Below are 19987 nucleotides of genomic sequence, written 5' to 3'. Positions count from 1 at the left end.
TGTACAATTGCTCTTGTATATAAACTTTTTCTTATACACATATGTGTGTCTATGGATTTGTTTCTCTAGTCTACCCAGACGAACACACCCTTGTTCACATGCTTCAACACTTGCTAGATGCTGTCTCCCCTACTAGCTCCATGTGAGATGCTGGATTGGTCTGATTCATTGCTTATTCCTGGCTCACAATTGCTCACTGAAGCAATGAACTCAAGGAGTGAGTTTCGGCTCCCTTCCCTTCCTGGTTCAACCTCTATGACACACAGAGATACATCTGTTAAGCCCTACATTCTAAGTCATGCTCTCATGTCTCTCTTCCATGGACACATCTCACCATCTCTATATGTAGATCATCTCCAGGAAGCTTTTCTTCCATCACAGGAAGCCTCTTCCAGAGTGTCTTGGGGTGCACAAACTCTGACAAACACAATAATCTTTGAGTTCTGAGAAGAGCAGATTTTTCTAAAAGGGCTGACTCAGGCCACCTCTCCAAAGTCCAGGCAGATATTGTTAGATCTCTCTGGAGCTAGAGTTACACCTCAGTCCTTGGCCCCGTGCGAGAAAGAATTCACGCCGAAGCCTGGTTCGTGATCCAAGTGAGTTTTATGAGAGTTAGAAGAAGCTTCAGGTTTACACGGCACCCATAGGACTCCTCCCAACCATGCAGCCTGGCAGAAGCTGTGCAGCATCACACAGAAGAGTGTGTGTGTCGAATCTGGGCTCTTGCCTTTTCAAGGATTCCACGGGGAGGCATGGTGGATGACCCCTGATCGACCCCATTGGCTGAATTGAATTCACCTGGCCTAGGTGGGCCAATCCAGGTTTAGCGCCCACCCGTGCCTACTGGTGGCAAACCTGAACCACTGAGCATGTGCAGTGCGCCACTCCTTTGTTTCCGTAGCTTGGCCCCCAGCCCTATGCTAGCCTACCTAACAACCTCACTGGTTGCTCTCAAGGTTTCAGTCTCCCTTTTACAACCCAACCCAATTTAATCCCATCCACCACACCCCACCCACCCAACCCAATCCACCCCACCCAATCCACCCCAATCCAAGCCAACCAACCCAACCCACCCCACACCACCCCACCCCAACCTAACCTAACCTAACCCAACCAACTCAACCTAACCCTATCTGACCTATCCCAACCCAACCCAACCTAACCTAACCTAACCCAACCCAACCTAACCTATCCCAACCCAACCCAACCCAACCCAACCCAACCCAACCCAACCTAGCCTATCCCAACCCAACCAACCTAATTCAACCCACCCAACCCAAATCAAGCCCAGCCAATTCAACCCTACTAAACCAAACTCACTGTCATGGACTCATAGTAACTATATAGGACAAGGTAGAACTACCCCTGTGGATTTCCAAGACTGTAACTCTTTACAGGAGTAGAAAGTCTCACCTTTCTCCTGTGGAGCAGCTGGAGTTTGTTAAAGGATTCTAACTGATGACCTTGTGGTTAGCAGACCAATATGAAACCCACTCCACCACTAGAGCTTCCCTTTTATGAAACACCTACAGTAAAGAGTTGAACAACTTGAGAAACTAGAAAAAGAACAAATGAAACCTAAAGTGATCAGAGGAAGGAAGTAACAAAGGTCAGAGCAGAAATAAGTGGGAAAAAGAATAGAAAACCAACAGAGAGAATCTCCGAAAGCAGAAATTGGTTCTTTGCAAAAATCAATACAATTTACTGACAAATCTTTTGCTAGATGGAAAAAGAAACACAGGGAAGAAGATGCAAAGTACTAAAATCAGAAATGAACATGAGGACATTACAGCCAAACCTCTGGAAACAAAAAGGCTATTATGTAAGCAATTGTGGGGGACAATGAATAAGGAAAACTGAAGCGTTGTTGGAAAATGATGGTGTGTTGGTGAAGAATATTAAATGTACCATGGGCTGCCAGAAGAACAAACATATCTGTCTTGGAAGAAGTACAGCCAGAATGCTCCTTCGAAGCAAGGATCGTGAGCCTTTGTCTCACAAGTACTCTGCATGTTACCAGACGGGACAAGTTCCTGGAGGAGGATGTCCTTGTTGGTAAAGTGGAGGGTCAGCAGAGAATGCAATAACAAGAAGACCCGTAACAAGATGAATAGACACAGTGGCTGCCTCAATGGGCTCAAGTGGAAGAGTGCTTGTGAGGATATCATAGGACAGGGCAGTGCTTCGTTCTGTTGTGCTATGAGTTGAAACTTAACAACCACGGCATAAGCAATCGCTTGCCAACCAATCAGATAATTGAGACGCAGAAGACAAATTTCTGGAGCCACATAAACTACCTAGGTCGACTGACAAAAGGAATGGATACATTAACAGGCCCATCTAACAAATGAAGAGTTTGCTTAGTGATGAACTGTCCCCTGTGGTAGATGGCTTCCCTAGGGAATTCTGTGAAACATTTAAAGGTGTATTGATACCGCCAACTGTTCTTGGACTCTTCCCGAAAAGAGACGAAAAGAAAATGCTTCCTAACTCATTCAAAGAGGCAAGTATCAGCCTGATACCCAAGCCAGACTGGGGGACTCAAAAAAACCCAGCTGCTGATGGACATCCCTTAGGGATACAGATGCAAACCTCCTCAACAAAACACTAGCCAATCAAATCCAGCGGCACATTGAAGGGATCACACACTGCTACCAAGTGGGAGTTTATTCCGGGAGTCCACGGGTGATTCAATATTGAAACAAACAAACAAACAAGCAACAAAACAATCACTGTCACATAGAAGTGACAAGATGAAGGAGAAGGGTCCCATGATCGTCTCATTTGATGCAAAAAAAAAAAAAAAGAGGCACTTGACAAAATCAAACATCCTTTCCTTATAAAAAACACCCAAAGCACTCGGGCTAGGAGAGAAAGCGCTCAATGTGATAAGGGGAGATTATGGAAAGCTGACATCACACTCGATGGAGACAGAGCGGATGCTTTCTCATTAAGATCAGGAAGCAAGGGAAGATCTCTATTTTCACCACTGCTCGTCAATACTGTATTGGAAGGACGAGTCAGACTCGGAGCAATCAGACAAGAAAAAGAAACGCGATTTCTTAAAATCAGGAAAGAAGAAGTAGTAGAATCTCTGTTCCCAGATTACATGATCCTGTATACAGAAAACCCCAAAATATCCGCATGCAGGCAGCTAGAACTAACGAATTAACGAAGTTGCAGGCCACATGGCAACCCAAACATCAGCTGGGATTCTAAACACCAGCCACCAGCAATTTGAAAACGAGATTACGAAAGCAAGCCCATCTAAATAAATAAAATACCTAGGAATAACTTTAACCAGGGGGGTGAGTGAACGATGTGTACAGGGACTACTATGAAACGTGGCTGGAAAAAATATGAAAAGGCCCAAATAAATGGAAAGATATCACATGAGCAGGGATAGAAAACTTAATATTGCTAAGATGTCAATACTACTCAAAGTGATCGATAGGTCTATCCCATCTCGATCAAAATTCCAATAGCCTTCTTTACAGAAACGGAAAAATCAATCCTCAAATGCATGTGAAATTGTAAGCAGGCTTGAGCAATCAAAATAATTTTGGAAAATAAAGAGCAACGTGGGAAGGACTCACACTTCCTGACTTTAAATCCTCCTATCGAGCTACAGTAATCAAAACATCCTGGTAGGGGTATGGGGATAGACATAGAAATCGAGAGTCCGGAAATAAACCCACATGTCTTTGGCCAATTGCTTTTCGACAAGCATGCTAAGTCCATTGAGTGGGAATGAATGATGCAACTTGAAGGAGCGAGCCCTGGTGGTGTGGTGCATTAAGAGTTGGGCTGTTACAACAACGTCACTAGTTCAAGTCTCCCAGCTACTCCACAGTCGGAAGATGAGGCTATCGGCTCCTGAAAAATATTTATAGCCTCAAACACCTTATAGAAGGTCAATAAGAGTCGGAATGCACTAGATAGTAAAGGTCTGTGTTCTTTCTATTTTTTTGGGGGGGGAGGGGTGGGATTGAGACAACTAGATTTCCACATGCAAAAGAAAGAATTTAGGACCACGCCTCACAGTCTATGTGAAAACCAACTGAAATTGGGTTGCTGCTGTTGTTAGGAGCTGTCCGATCAGTTCCAGCTCATAGTGACCCCCTGTCCAACAGAAAGACACACTGACCAGTCTTGTGCCGTCTCCACAATTGTTGCGATCAAGGGAAGGGAATAAAGGGGTTGAGCCAAACACCAAACACCACGAGGCCTATCATAGCTGGGCAGGCGAGTTTATTAAGCACTGGACAAGAAGTGGAGTGGCACCTAAGGAAGTTCCTTGCGGGGGGCAGTGGTCATTAGTGGAGCAAGGGGGGTGGGCCTCGGCAAGGGGAAGTGTCTTGGAGATTCTCGCCAGACCACCAAGCCCTCTTACTGAGCCAAGAGCAAAAGGGAGTTCAGGGCTGCCGGCAAGCATCGCTGCCCAGGCTCTATGGAGAGGGGCCCTCAGGGACCAGGGCAGGAGGCTGCGGGCCTCTCGCAGAGCCAGAAGTTCTGCGCGGTACACCTGTTGTCATTCCAGCCGTCATCGACCAGCTCCACACAGTCCTCATCCTCAGCATTGTTGGGTTCTCCCCTCATCCAGAAGCTGCAACCCCATCAGAGCCATGAGGTCACCCTCTGCCCACCCTCTGCCCACAGCCAAAGTTCAACTCCCTGGTGGGCGGAAGGGACTTACAGCACAGGTTCCAAAAGGCAGAACCAGAAGTGGCCGCATCAGCTTCTTGGGTTCCAGTAACAAAGGAAACCAAACCAGACTCATCACTGGTGCGGAGTCAGGGGTCACTAACAGAGTACAGCTGCCCCACTGGGCATCCAAGGTTCCCAGTCTTTATAGAAACAGATCACTTCATCTGTCTCTAGGGGGAGGGTGCCTGCTAGGTTCGAACCACTAACCTTGAAGTTAGTGGCCGGGCGCTTTAACCGCTGTACCACCAGGTCAAACACGGCTTACATCATCAGAGCGGGGCTCTGAGTCCAGCCTCTCCCCAGCCACCCCCCCGGTGAAGCATTCCCATTCCTGAACAGCCTTGGCTTGGGGTGGCTTGGTCTGTGGGTCTTTCCCCAATTCCCGATCCCTTTTCTGGGAGTCACCTGAGCTGCAGGGGGGTGCCGTCCACCCAGCGCCAGGAGCCCTCAATGTGGTGGTCGCTGAGGCCGATCCAGGTGCGCTGGTTCTTCCTGACGTCCCAGTACCTCAGGAAGTTCTGAGGAAATGCGACACCCCACGCCCCTCAGCCCAAGCTCTGGTCTGAGCTCCATGGATTTCCCCTGAGTCTCTTCTTTCACCCAACCTTCAGCCTCCCAAGGGTTTTCCGAGCCCCTCCTGCTTCTCCTGGCTGGTTCTGCGTGCCTGGAACACCCCCCCACCCCCCAACACAGGTAGTGACATCCCCAACACCTGTATAGGTGCACCTCCCATTTTTGCAGATGCTCCATGCATCTTGGAAAGGATGTGCCAACCCGGCGTCCACCAGTGCCCTGCTCCGTTATCTCCTGCCTCACAGCATCCACCACACAGTTTCTTTACCCGCCCACCCTCACCCCACCTGACGGCCCTTTCTGCACAGGGGCTTCTGCTGGGCAGATAGATTCTCCTCCTGTGCAAACACCTCCAGGCCCAAGTGCAGGTCCTCCTCCGGGAAGCCCACCCCACTGCGCCCTCCTTCCCAAGCTTCCCCAGGGGCCAGGGGAGGGCAGCAGCAGGTAGGTGCTCAGTGCGTGCCTCGGACCTACCTGCTCCATTGCAGAGTCGATGATGGCCAGCTGGGCCCCATCGTCCTTACAGGCAGAAGCGGCCTCCTTCCAGTTCTGCAGCGTCATGGAGAAGGAATAGCAGTTTCCCTGGAAGAAGTACCACTCCCAGGGGCAGGGGCGGCAGAGGCCGGCTGGGGAGACAGGCCAGTAGTTAGCATAGGTGCCCAGTCTTTGGGGAGAATGGGGTGTCCCTGTGTAGCTCTGGGGATGCGGTGCTTCGGCACACGGCTGTTACCCCCAAAGCCAGTGGTCTGACCGCCCCAGCTGCTCCGTGTGAGAAGAGACCCAGCCACCTGCTCTGGTAAAGAAGACGGTGTAGGACGCCCTACTTCCAAGGTGGTTCAACTCAGAGGGTCTCCACAGAAAGGGGCCCACTCCCTGGGGCGTGACAACCAACGGCAACACGCTTAAGCCAATGACTAAGCACGTGACCACTAGCCCAAAGGTGGATGGCCGAAGCCAACCAGGGGCCTGACTGCCAATCTGCTTCTGCCAGGTCTCAGCTCTGCACACATAAGGCCGCCAGGATGGGTGTTGGTTGCCACGTACCACAGTCACAGGCAGTGCCAGGCCCCGTGGTGGCTTGGATGGTTTGTGCTTGACTGCGAACCGAGAGGTCAGTGGCTCAAACCCAGCCAGTGGCCTGGCAAAGGGCTTTTGTTAAGATGACCCCAAATCCCAAAACACATTACTGCCATGGAGTAGATTCTGACTCATAGCAACCCCATGGGGCAGGGTGGAACTGCCCCTGTGGGTTTACCAGACTGTAATTCCTTATGGGAGGAGAAAGCCCCATCTATCTCCTATGGAGTGGCCGGTGGTTTTGAACTGCTGACCTTGCGGTTAGAAGCCCAGTGCATAACCACTACACCACCAAGGCTCCTGTGAAGAGGATAGCTAAGAAAATCAACCCTCTGGAGCAGTTGTCCGCTGTCACACATGAATCAGAACCAATTTGACAAGCTGTGGGGAATCCCTGGGGAGCCCACCTGCCTCCCAGACCCTGCGAGGGTCCTTCCCAGGACCCAGGCATCCCTTACCCATGCTGGCCTTCAGCTGGCGGAACTCCTCTTGTTCCAAACCCACCAGAGCCTGAATTTGCTTCTGGGAGCTGGAAGTCCAAGAGACAGCACCTGGGAGAAGGAGGGGCTCTGAGGGAGCACCTGGTGTGTGCTCATTACCTGCCAGGTTTAGGAGCAAGGCCTCCCCTTGGGCTCCGAGTGCCCTAACCCACACCCCATGGTGCTGTAAGGGACTTGCATGAGGCTCAAAGATGGGCTTTGGGGCCCCTCCCGCTCAGGACCAGTGCCCAGCCCCTTACCTAGACTGGCATTCCCTGGGTGGTCCCCCTTCTCCCTCTGCAGGACTTGATGGATCCTGTAAACTGCAATAGAGCACAGCACCCCTCCTTCCTGAGCGCTGACTGTACACCTGACCCTGTGCCTCCTGGCCCGGCCCCATCCTCTCGGAGAGCCCAGGCCCCCACTACAGAGACAGCATTGCACAGGACAGAGGACAGGCTCAGAGAGGGACAGTGCCCTGCCCATGGTTACACAGGGAGGCAGGTGGAGTCCGGGCACTCAGTCCTGGTGGGTTTAGGGACTCTGGAAAGGGCAAGGGCCATCCAACAGGGAAACCCCAAGGGACCCAGGCCCCCTTTCTCCCAGCACCCGCAGGCCCAGCCCCTCACTCACCTTGCACCTGGGTGGCCACCAGGAGCACGAAGACGAGGCCCAGAAAGAAGAGAAGCAGCAGCAGAGGCAGGGAGACTCGGGGCAGACAGCCTGCAGGACCGGCAGAGCTGGGAGCTCAGGGACAGAGTTCTCTCTGCCTCTCCTGAAGAGGCCACCATCTTCCCACCACCCCAGGCCCTGCCCTGGACCACCCACCTGACACAGTACCTGATATGCTTCTTGGGAAATGGCTGTCTTGGGAGCTACGGTCCCTTTCAAAGAGTTTCAGGCCCCAGGTTCGCTTCTTTTCTGGATGGGTTTGGGTGCACGCCCAGGTCAGCTTTGCAGCCAGCTGGACCCTGACCGGGATCCCAAGGACGGGCAGCTCATGCCTCCAACCAGACGGACCCAGGACCCTAGGACTCTGAGGCCTCCCCACTCCCCAGCCTCACCAGGGCCCCCCGGGCACTCAGCGTCCTGCTTTTCCAGCATCCTCGGTGCCCTCTGCTCCGTGATCTCCACCTCCTCCCTGCTCGGGCTGCGTTTTTTATATGCCCAGATATTGCCCTTTGCAGCCCCTTCTCAGACACATTTCTCCAACTTCAGCAGGGAAAAAAAAGGGAGGCAGTTGGGGGGTTCCCCTGGAACATTTGGGGAGTGAGCGGAAGTGCCTGATTCAGCAAGAAGACAGGCTGGGCGGGTGGGGTACACCCCGCACGTAACAGTCAGGGCCAGGCACACAGCTGCGGCCAGGAGCTTTTTTGGGGCCCAGAGGAATGAAAGTCAGGTGACCCCTGTCCCCCTGTCTTGTGAGCCCAAAGTGGTCCCAATTCACCCCACACCTCACATCTCTGAGGCCCTGTGTGTTCACAGGCTGAAAATCCGTGGATGACCGAAAGGACAAACAAATCTGCCTTTTTGGGAAGGAGTTTGACGGGAGGTGAGGATGACAAGACTTTGTTACTGTTGTTTATTTTATTTACTTATTAAATAAATCATTTTATTGGGGCTCTTCCAACAATCCATACATCAATTGCATCAAGCCCATTTGAACCTACGTTGCCATCACCATTTCCAAAACATGTCCTTTCTGCTTGAGCCCTTGGTATCAGCTCTTTTCCCCATTCCCTCCCATCCTCATAAACCCTTGATAATGTATAAATTATCTTTATTTTCATATTTTACACCGTCTGCTGTCTCCCTTCACCCATGTTTCTGTTGTTCATCTCCCTGGGTGGCGGGGAGGGGGCGGGTGTTGGTTGTATGTCAATCATTGCATTCGATTCTCCCTTTCTCCCTCCACCTTCCCCCATACCATGGTGGTCATGCTACCCTCATTATTGGTCCTGAGGAGTTTATCTGTCCTGGATTCCGTGTGTTGAGAACTCTTGTCTGTACCAGTGTACATGCTCTGGTCTAGCTAGATTTGTAAGATAGAGCTGGGGTCATGATAGTGGGGTCGGGAAGGAAGGAAGCATTAAAGAACTAGAGGAATGTTGTGTGCTTCATCAGTGCTAGACTGCACCTTTCCTTGTGACTCTTCCGTGAGGGGTTGTCCAACTGTCTACAGATGGGCTTTGGTCTTATACAAGAGATATTGAATGTTGAGAAAATATCCCAGCCCAGTCCAGATCAAGTCCTTATGTCCAATACCAATCTATAAAGTCCTCTTCAGACTCATGAAATACATGCAATGATGCCGAATGCAGGAAGATCACAGGCCAGGGGGTTGGAAGTCTTGTGGATCCAAGGGTGTTGTAAGCATCTCAGTGCAGGAAAGAGTCTCTACATGGCTTCTCTGGCTCCAGAGGTCTGGTTGCATCAAGGTAGGTCCATGTGGCTTCTCCAGCTCCTAGGGCTGTATCAGGGCAGGTCCATGTGATTTCTCCTCAGGGATGTCTTGCAGGTAGTCTGTCTTGTCAGTAGAGAATCTCCAAGGGAGTGAGCCGAGAGAGAGACAGTTCTGTCTCCTGCCTCCAAGGAGGAAATCAGTAATTCCCAGAATTCTCAGGAGCAGGTCATGCCCACACAGAGGCCTCATTGGCTATGATCTGATTGACAGACTAGACTCCACCTCTTCACGCTTAATCCTATCAAGTCCCAAATTGACACCAGATTATGTAACCACCACAGGTCTCCATTGGGACCCACCTCATTTGCATCAAAATAGTTAGTTGTTTTGGGTCTTCAGATGCCTGATCCTTTCATGTGCACTTTGTCACTTCCCTGCTAGATGGCCGCTTGTTTGAGACTGCAATGCTCTATCTTTTGATAGCCGGGCACCATCAGCTTTCTTCACCACATTAGCTTATGCACCCATTTTGTCTTCAGCAATCATGTCGGGAAGGTAAGCATCCCAGAATGCCAGGTTATTACAACAAAGTGTCTGCTATCTTAATACTTAACCTATAAATATATTTACATAGATCTATATCCCTATCGTTATATATTAATTTATTTACATATGCACACGCCTATGTTTACGACTCTATAATTTTGCCTCCTAGTTCTTTCCTCTATTTCCTTTCACTTTCCTCCTGTCCCGCTATCATGTTGGATCTTCATTCAGTTCTCTGTAATTCCGCTCGGCTACACTGCATTTAATTGAATACCACCAGGGAGGATGGCAAAACTTGGTATCACAGACCTTGCGCATGATGTCAGGAGAGACCAGTCCCTGGAGAAGGATACCAAGCTTGGTCAAGTAGAGGGGCAGCGAAAAAGAGGAAGGTCCTCAACAAGACAGATGCACGCAGTGGCTGCAGCAACGCACCCAGGCATAAGAACAATTGAGAGGATGACGCAGGGCCATAGTGTTTCGTTCTGTTGTGCGTAGTGTCGCCATGGGTCAGAACCGACTCGATGGCACTAAGTGGAGCTGGGCTCAAGCAGAAAGAAAATGTTTTGGAAATGTTGACGGCAACATACGTACAAGTGGGCTTAAGACAATTGAATGATGGATTATCATAAGATTGGTAAGAGCGCCCCCAATAAAATGATTAATAACAACAACAACACAATCTTCCTAGGGGACTTCTTGGCCTTGAGTTGAACTGGCCCAGTAGATCCCCTTGGAAGCTACTATTCTGATTGGATCTGGCTCTCTGGATCAGGAAGGTCCACAAGACTGACCCTCCCCAATGGTGTCTGCCTCAGCTTTGATTGTGCTTAACAGGCGGATGGAAAAGATGAGCTCGCTGTGCTGGTTGAGCTTCGGAAAACGCGTTGGGCTCCCCTCTCTGGAGTTGGAAGCCTGCCGAGGTCAAGCCGTCTGTTGGAAACGGAGAGAGCTGTACCAGGCGCGTGCCCCGCTGAGCAGCTGCCACACCCACAGCAGTTCTGTGTTCTTCCCCCGAGGCTGAACCTCAGCCACCGGTTCTTCACGCCTTCGAGTGGATGACCTGCCTGTGACTGGCTCTTCTTTGAGCTTCTTGGAATGCTTCATGTATCCAAACACGGCTGTTTCCGGTGGGGCAGCATGCCTGCGCACTGGTGGGAAGGCTTCTGTGATTTAGGAAGACGTCCACTTGAGTCTCCTTTAAAAATGCCCTTCAAGTCAGTTTTGTTTTGTTCCTACGGGAAAAAAGAGCATCTCTTTTTTGTCCATTAAGCATTTTATTTGTTTCGAGCATTACATCCTTATGGGCAGGTGGGGTGGGGGGAACCCCAGGATGTTCCCTCCTGTGCATTTCACCCTGCGTCTTCCTGGTCCCGGGTGCTAACTGGGGTCGTCTGTACAGTCCGACCAAACTGGCGGGAGGAGAGCTGGTCATTCTGCTGCCTTTCTGGATCTCCGAGCTGCGCGTGGAATGGAGGGCTGACCACGCCACTCTCGCTCACTTAGCCCACCCTCGGGTGCGGTTCACAGCAATTTCCCCAGCTCTGTGCTCATCAGTGATTTCAAATTCACCCCTGTGACCCTGTTTTTTCATCACAGTTAGCCACTGGACCGTGACTTTGGAGCCCAACCTGACCACAACCTGGCACTTGCCTCTTGTGTTAGTCTGGGTACTCTAGAGAAACAAATCCACAGAAACTCATGTCTAAGAGAGAGTTTTATATAAAGGGTAAGTGCACATCAAGAAAACATCCCAACCCAGTGCTGCCCAAGCTCACAAGTCCAACATTATCCCCTATGTCCGACCCCAATCCACAAAGTCCTCCTCCATCTCACAAAACACACACTATGACACCAACTGCAGGAGGGAAGCCGAGTCAGTGAGCGTGTAAGCATTTCAGACCTGGCAGGGGTCTCCACACGGCTGCTCCAGCACCCAGGGCTGCATCGAGGTATGTCCATGTGGCTTCTCCTTGGGGATGTCTTGCAGGAAGTGAGCCTTGCCAGCTGAAGCAGGGAACTGGCTAAGGCAGCTGTACCCTGGTCCAACCATCAGAAAGCAAGAGACTCAAGAACTAGAAAGGCGAGGCTCACAGCTCCATTTATCCCTCTGCCTTTCAATTAACCCCACATGTGTTTATCGGCCAGCTTGGCACAATAAACCTTAACAAACTCACCTCTCTTCTCCGCAGGACTGATGCTCTTGAGACCGTTGGCCAGGAGGACCTTCATGCGCACCATTATGGTGACTCAGAAAGATGGCCTTTTTGTGAAAGCACTCTTGTGGGGAGCAGATGATGGGGAGCGAGTGTATACGGATGAAGCCTTTATTCTCATATACTAAGGAGCCTGGAAGGCTTGGTTTCTGGGTGGAGGGAGGCCTTCATCCTTGTGAGTTAGAGGTGAATCCCAATCACATTCTCCTCATTAATGTTGTTCCCCACTCTACTGTCCCATAACAGTGCTACCTTAAAGTTACCTCTTACAAGCACATAGCCGGCCGCTTTAACTACAGAATCAGACATCCTTTGCGTCTCTCTTCTGGCTGTGACACCAAACCCCGCCTTTTACCTTCCCCCAGTGCAGGTATTAGGTTTCCCCACCTGTGAGCTCCGGGGTCTTAAGGTAGATACCAGCCACCACAGGCAGGAACATCACCCTAGCTGCGAGGAAGGGGCACAACCGGGCAGTGGCTCATTGAGGGTCACTGTGAGTAGGAACCAAATTTCTGCTCATGAGGAGATCCAAGAGAGGAGCACACCCTTTGGACGCTGGGGCTTTGCACCGGGCACCTCCTAGCACCAGGGGAAGGTCGATGCCAAGACACACGGAGCTCTCCCAGGGACCCGGGCCCACAGAGGTTGAGGAGATAAGGGCTGGGCCTCAGAGGCAGCAACGAGAGAAAAAGCCTTCCTTTAGAGCAGACTCTGAATCTGGACGGATGGCCCCCTCCCCTGTGGGACGATAACTTTGTGCTTGTTGAAGCCACCAACTTGTGGTGTCGCTGTTACAGCGGCACTAGCTAACCAAGACACACCCTACTGAGACCAAGACCAGGGGATTCCTGGGAGAATTCGTCTGCAGCCAGCCACTGATGGCAGCCGTGGGTAACCATGTTCTGTTGGGGACAAACCCGTGAATGGGAACACTGGTAGCAATTCTTTTTTTTTCAACTTACCCTCGTATTTGCCTTTCCTTAGCTGATGAACTTTACTTGGCACAATGTCCCTACTGTTTTCGATGACTTGCTTTTGTTTTCAACTAGATCATTGGGTCTCTCGTGAAGCACCACGGGGTGGACTCGAAGCGCCAATCTTCAGGTTTACAGATAGTGGGCAAACCGTTTGTGCCAGATGGGGACTTCCAAGACCACCACCTACGCCAGGTGTACATTTCTCTGGGCGTCCTGTGAAGGCTGGCGGCTTGTCTCTTGCCACCAGAGCCCCTTGAAGCAGCCTTACCCTTTCTTTGACCTCTCCTGCCCATCTCCCAAATCTCTGGACTTTCTCAAACGTCCTGTGGTCTGCTGATTTCTGCTGAAATTTTCATTGTCTTTCCGGCAGCTGTCCTTCTGGCAGAAGATGCCTTCCGCTTCTCCAGGTCAGCTCATTGAGACTGGGCTTTCCCTAATGATGCAGCTCTTCCCCCCCACCCCCCACCCCCCGCAGTTTCTACCTCCCACACTGTCAATTCAGCAGAGGGACCACACAGCCTCCCTCTGAGTCCAGAAGCATTGCTCTCTACAAGCTCCTCCAGACCTTGCTGCTCCGGCCTCTGCTGCTAGAATCCCTCATGGATGGAGATTTTCACATGGTGGCCTCATAGTTACGAGTTGGGTTGCTAACGGCAAGGTCAGCAGTTCAAAATCGCCAGCTGCTCCAAGGGAGAAAAGACAAGGCTTTCTACTCCCTCGAAGAGTTTCAGTCTCAAAAACCCACAGGAGCGGTCTACCCAGTCCTATTGGGTGTCTGTGAGTCAGCGTCAGTTCAATGGCAGTGAGTGAGAATGCGCTTCTATGGGCAGAGAGCGCTCAATGACGAGAAGCAGGGGCTTCGTTATGTAGTCCTGCTGTAACTAAAGAGGTTGACTTTCCAGGACAAAAGTTTATTTTCTCACAGTTTGGAGGCCTTGCTTCCTGTGCAGGTGTTGCTCTAGGTGGAGGGTCTTCCTTGTGGTGGTGGCTGGGTGCCATCAAGTCGGTTCTGACTCACAGAGACCCGGTGGATGAAGCACCTGCTGGTTCTGTGCCATCCTCCCAATTTTTGTCACAGGTATTTCTTGCTTCCTCGGCTGATAGGTGAGTTCCATAAGACATCGGTCTTCCCTGGAGTGTCTCCCTATGTTTGTCCCAGTATTTTTACTCCTCCTCTTCCTCCTCCTCCTTCTCCTCCGCTTCCTCCTCCTTCTCCTCCTCCATTTATATCAACAATTCCCCCTCCACCTTGTGTTTTCTATCTTCATATTCTTCCTTCTTTCTGAACTTTGTTCTTGAGTTAATGCTGCCCCCCGATCCCAAATGATCCATTACTCTAAGATGTGTCCAATGGTGTCCTTGTTCCCTGGAAAAACCCAAACTCACAGCTCACTGTCCTCAAGTTGAAGCCATTTCACAGCGACCCTACAGCACAAGGTAGAACTGCCCCCCTGTGGGTTTCTGAGACGGAAACTCTTTACAGGAGTAGAAAGCCTCATCTTTCTCCCAAGGAGCGGCCAGTGTCTTCAAACTGCTGACCTTGCAGTTAGCAGACCAACTCTAATCACGACTCCACCACGCCTCCTGTTCTCTCGACAACCCTGTCTATTATTTGGTTGAAAAGTGAGCACCACTGGTGAGTTCCATTTCAGACCTGATATTCTAGTGTTCTCAAAACTCAGAAGTGATTAGGTTTAGAATCCACCCTACACTGCAGTGACCACCCCAAGTGACTGGTGACTTACAGTATAGTAATTTACACTATAGAAGGTGAAGGAGCCCTGATGGCTCCATGGGTGATGCACTGGACTGCTAACTGCTAGGTCAGCAGTTCCAACCTACCAGCCACTCCTCAGGAGAAAGTTGAGACTTTGGGACTTATAAAGATTTACAGTCTCGGAAACTGAAAGGGAGTTTCTACTCTGTCCTTTGGGATCACTACGAGTCAGAATGGACCCAATTCAGATCGGGAAAGGGTTTTGTTTGTACTTTTCATTGTGAATTAGGTGAAGATCATCAGTCTTACATTCAACGACTCATTAAACTTCCGGTGACAGGGAGCTCCATGAAAGGTGACTATATTAACTCTAAAGTAATGACATTGCTTTTCGATGCTGGAAGCTATGTCGCTGGTATTTCAAATGCCGGCGGGGGTGAGGGGGGTGCGTCACCCAACGTGAACAGGTTTCAGCAGAGCTTCCAGACTAAAAACAGACTATGAAGAAAGAGTAGGCTGAGTACCTCAAAGGAATTGTTAGACGTTGTGGAGTCAGTACGGACTGATAGCCCCAAACAGAACCCAAACACTGCCCAGTCCTGCAATCGTTCTTATGCTTGAGCCCACTCATGCAGTCACCATGTCAACCCAACATCTTCCTCTTTTCCCTGCTCCTCTACTTGACCAAGGCTGATCCCCTCCTCCAGGGACTGGTCTCTCCTGACAAAAGATTCAAAAAAATGGGGGATGAATTATTGCCCTCCTTGCCACGAAGGAGCATTCTGACTGTCCTTCTTCCCCCAAAGAGTGGTTTGTGATTTTGGCAGTCCGTGGCACTTCCACCATTCTTCACCAGCGCCACTATGCAAATGTCTTCTGTATTCAATGCACAACTCTCACATGTATATGCGGCACTGGGAAATACTTTGGCTTGGGTCAGGTGCATCTTAGTGGTCAAAGCAACATCTGTGCTTTTCAAGACTTTAAACAGATTGTGTTCAAAGAACATGTGGTGAAGAAAGCTGGTGGCGCTATCAAAAGCTATAGCACCAAACCATATATCCACTGGGCTCTTAACGGCTTGAAGATGAACAAGCGGCCATCTAGCTGAGAAGCAACAAAGCCCACATGGATGAAGCACGCCAGCCTGTGTGATCACGAGGTGTCGATGGGATCAGGGATCAGACATCAAAGACTCAGAACAAAAAATCACATCAATGTGAATGAGGGGGAGTGCAGAGTGGAGACTCCAAGCCCATCTGTAGACCATTGGACATCCCCTTACAGAAGGGTCACAAGGGAGAGATGAGCCAGTCAGGATGCAGTATAGCACTGTTGAAACACAACTTTCCTCTAGTTCTTTAGTGCTCTCCCCACCCCCACTATCGTGACTCCAATTCTACCTTATACATCTGGCTAGGTCAGAGCATGTTCACTGGCACAGATGAGAGGTTGCAACACAGGGAATCCAGGATAGAGAAACTCCTCAGGACGAATAATAAGAGTACCGATACCAGGAGAGGAAGGGGAAGGTGTGGGGAGCAAGCGGGAACTGATCACAATGATCGACATATAAACTCCTCCCAGGAGGACTGTATTGGACAGGGTTCTCTAGAGAGACAAACCAGATTGCTAGTAATTATATATAAATATATTTATAAAGATAGATATATGATACAAGAAATGAACTGTTAAATTATATACAGATAGATAATACAAGAAATTAACAGTTAAATTATAAAGCAGTGAGACACTAGCAGTCCTTCAAGGCTTGAGAGCTGCCAGTTGCCAGTTCCCTTCTGTAGAGAGAGCTGGGCTATAGATACCCAGGCAGCAAACTGAAAGGCAGGTCCCCAACTGTGATCAACTGTCGGTCCCCAGCTCCAGAGATGAACATTCCAATCATGTGGGCTTGAAGGGACCTCAGGCTAGGACCTCAGGCTAGGCATCCCACAGGTAGTGTACCCCTTTAAATTGAGGCACAGAACAAGCAAGCCATTTATCCCTCTGCCCTTCAGTTAATCCTACTTGTGTTTATCGGCCAGGCTGGCACAATAAACTATAGCAAGGACAAAAACAGAAAAGTGGGTGAAGGGAGACAATGGTCGGTGTAAGACATGAAAATATATATATAAATTATCAGGGGTTCATGAGAGAGGGAGAGTGGGGGAGGCAGGAAATGAGCTGAGACCAAGGGCTCAAGTAGAAGGAAAATGTTTTGAGAATGATGATGGCAACACATGTACAAGTGTGCTGGACACAATGGATGGATGGATGGATTATGATAAGCACTGTAAAAGCCTCCAATAAAATGGTTTTTTTTTAAATGAAGTTGTGTTCAGCAGATTAACCCAATGCAGCAGGTTGTTTGATCTCTTGACTGCTGCTTCCATGAGTATTAATTGTGGATCAAAGCAAGACGAAATCCTTAACAACTTCAATCTTTTATTTATCACTATTTAGCTATTAGTCCAGTTGTGAGGATTGGGGTTTTCTTTGCGTTGAGTTGCCATCCATACCGAAGGCTGAAAAACGTCATCTTCATCAGCAAATCCACCTTCTGAAGTCCTCCTCGCTTTTAGTAAGCAAGGCGGTGTTACCTGCACACTGCAGGTTGTTAATAAGCCTTCCTCTAATCCTTGTGCCACATTCTTCTTCGCATAATCCAGCTTCTTGGATCGTGTGCTTAGCATATAGATTGAGGAAGTATGGTGAGAGGATACAACCTTAACCCACACCTTTCCTGATTTTAAGCCATTCCGTACTCCTTTATTCTCTTCATCCAACAGCATCTTGATCCATGCAAAATTCTGCATTAATACAATGAAGTGTTGTGAAATTCCAAGTCTTCGCAAGGCTATTCATGGTTTGTTATGGAGAAATGACTTCTCATAGTCAATGGAACACAAGTAAACTAATTTCTAGTACTGTCTGCTTTGAACCAAGATCCATCTGACACCAGCAACGATATTCCTGGTTGCACAGTCTCTTCTGAATCAACCTTTGGCAGCTTCCTGTCCATGTAATGCAACCGTTGTTGGATGATCTTAAGCAAAGTTTTACTTGCATGTGATATTTCTGAATGCTTCCGTTCTATAAGTTGATTATTCTGCTGGGTCACCTTTCTTTGGAATGGGTACAAATAGGGGTCTCTTCCAGTCAGTTGGCCAAGGAGCTGTCTTCCAAATGTCTTGGCATAGAAGAATTAAGTTTCCAGTGTTTCATCAGCTTGTTGAAACATTTCAATTGACATTTGATAAATTCCTGGAGCCTTGTTTTTTGATGACCACTTTCAGTTCCTTCTGCACCATTGGTTCTTGCTCATAATCTGCCTCCTGAAATGGTAAGATAACAAATAGTTTACTAGTGTTTACGTGTTTGTTAATGACTATGCAAAGGTATTCAACTGGGTGAACCACACAAATCATGGATAGCCTTGAGAAGAATGGTGTGTTAGGGTGCTCTAGAGAAACAAAACCAGAATGCTAATAATTTTATGTATATTTATACAGAGAGATAAATATATAACATAGGAAATAAACAGTTAATTTAATTATAAAGCAGTACAAATGGCTCAGTGCACCTCACTCCTGTAAGACAGTTGTGAGACACTGGCAGTCCTTCAAGTCTTGAGGGTCACCGGGTAAGTCCTCTGTAGAGTAATTCAGGTTATCCAGGCACAGGAAGCAAACAGCAAGGCAGGTCACCAACAGTCAGCCAGATGACAGGGTTCGATAGTCCCCAGCTCAAGAGATATAAATTCCAATGGTGTGGCGAAGCAAGTATTGAAGAAACCTCAAATTACAGCAACACAGTCCCCGGGTTAGGTGTCCCACAGGTAGTGTAGCTTGAAAATTGAGGCAAAGAACAATCAAGGCAGCTACAAACTGGTCTGATGATCAAAGAGCAAGAGACAAGAGAGGTGAGCCTCGCTTCCTGCAAGACATCCCTAAGAAGAAGCCACATGGACCTACCCCGATGAGGCCCTGGGTGCTGGAGCAGCCATTTGGAGATCCCTGCCAGTGCTGAGATGCTTACACATTCAGATTTGGCTTTCCTCCTGCAGTCGGCTTCATTGCGTCTGTTTTGTGAGATGGAGGAGGAGGACTTTGTGGACGGGTGTTGGACATATGGGTTAATGCTGGACTTGTGGGCTTGGGCAGCCCTGGGTTGGGATGTTTTCTTGATGTGCACTTATCCTTTATATAAAATTCTCTCTTCTACATGAATTTCTGTGGATTTGTTTCTCTAAAGTACCCAGACTCACACAAATGGTAATTCCGGAGCACTTAATTTTGCTTATGCAGAACCTGTACACGTATCAGGAGGCAGCTGTGTTAACCGAACAAGGGGACACTGCAGGGTTTAAAATCAGGAAAGGCGTGGTCTGGATTATATCCTCTTACCATTTTATTCGATCTATATTCTGAGAAAATCATTAGAGAAGCTATATTACATGAAGAAGAATGAAGCGTGAGGATTGGAGGAAGGCAGGCTCATTAACGATATGGTGATACAATATGGAGATGAAAGTGAGGAGGACTTGAAGCACTTGCTGATGAAGGTCAAGGATTGCAGCCTTCAGTATGGATGACCACTCAATGCAAAGAAAATCCAAATCCTCACAACTGGACCAACAGGTAACAACATCATGATAAATGAATCGAAGATTGAAGTTGTCAATGATTTTTTTCCCTGCATCCATAATCAATGCTCATAAAAGCATTGGTTTCTGGAGATCAAACGACCCATTACATTAAGTAAATGTGCTGCAAAAAACTCTTTAAAGTCTTGAAAAAAACAACTGTTCTTTTGAGGACTAAGATACGTTTGATTCGAGCCATGGTATTTTTAATTATCTCATGCATATAAAAGTTGGACATTGATTGAATAAGGAGGACCGAAGAAGAATCGGTGGGTTTGTATTGTGGTGTTGGTGAAGATTACTGTAAGTGCCATGGAATGCCCAAAGAAGAAACAAACCTTTCTTGGACGAGGCACACATAGAGTGCTCTTTAGAGGTAAAGATGGCAAGACTGTGTGTGACATAATTTGGGCATGATGCTGGGAGAGAGACCAGCACCTGGAGAAGGACATCATCCTTGACAAATTAGGGACACAGCAAAAATTAGATATCAACCATAGGACCGTGAGAGTCATATATATTGAACTTGAATCATACTTTACTTTAAAAACTGGGTAATTGAAGACACATATAACAAATCAGAATGAAGATTCAATAGATCAAAATCTCTGGGACATAGCCAAAGCTGTACTGAGCATGCAGTTGA

General features: G+C 48.7%; 1 protein-coding gene across 1 annotated transcript; it reads right to left on the bottom strand.

The window, feature by feature from the left end:
* Window positions 1-4464: 4464 nt before the first annotated feature.
* On the bottom strand, window positions 4465-12027 carry CD209 (CD209 molecule). Its single transcript, XM_075541705.1, has 6 exons — window positions 11964-12027; window positions 7470-7559; window positions 6816-6908; window positions 5755-5906; window positions 5113-5225; window positions 4465-4606 (listed from the first exon to the last, which is right to left on the bottom strand). Exons 1-6 carry the CDS (start codon window positions 12025-12027, stop codon window positions 4465-4467), a joined length of 654 nt encoding a protein of 217 aa, XP_075397820.1.
* Between the last annotated feature and the right edge of the window lie 7960 nt (window positions 12028-19987).

Source organism: Tenrec ecaudatus, chromosome 1 (assembly GCF_050624435.1).
Source record: "Tenrec ecaudatus isolate mTenEca1 chromosome 1, mTenEca1.hap1, whole genome shotgun sequence".
NCBI lineage: Eukaryota > Metazoa > Chordata > Mammalia > Afrosoricida > Tenrecidae > Tenrec > Tenrec ecaudatus.
Note: the sequence above shows the minus strand (reverse complement) of the source record. Positions and strands in the feature narration are given on the sequence as shown.

What these genes read in the sequence shown, in the direction of transcription:
- CD209 (XM_075541705.1), bottom strand. Translation starts at nt 12,027, where the DNA reads ATGGTGCGCATGAAGGTCCTCCTGGCCAACGGTCTCAAGAGCATCAGT. An exon ending in CAGTCCTGCGGAGAAGAGAG is followed by an intron (nt 7,560 to 11,963) that starts GTGAGTTTGTTA and finishes CCGGTCCTGCAG; the next exon opens with GCTGTCTGCCCCGAGTCTCC. An exon ending in GGTGGCCACCCAGGTGCAAG is followed by an intron (nt 6,909 to 7,469) that starts GTGAGTGAGGGG and finishes TCCTTCTCCCAG; the next exon opens with GTGCTGTCTCTTGGACTTCC.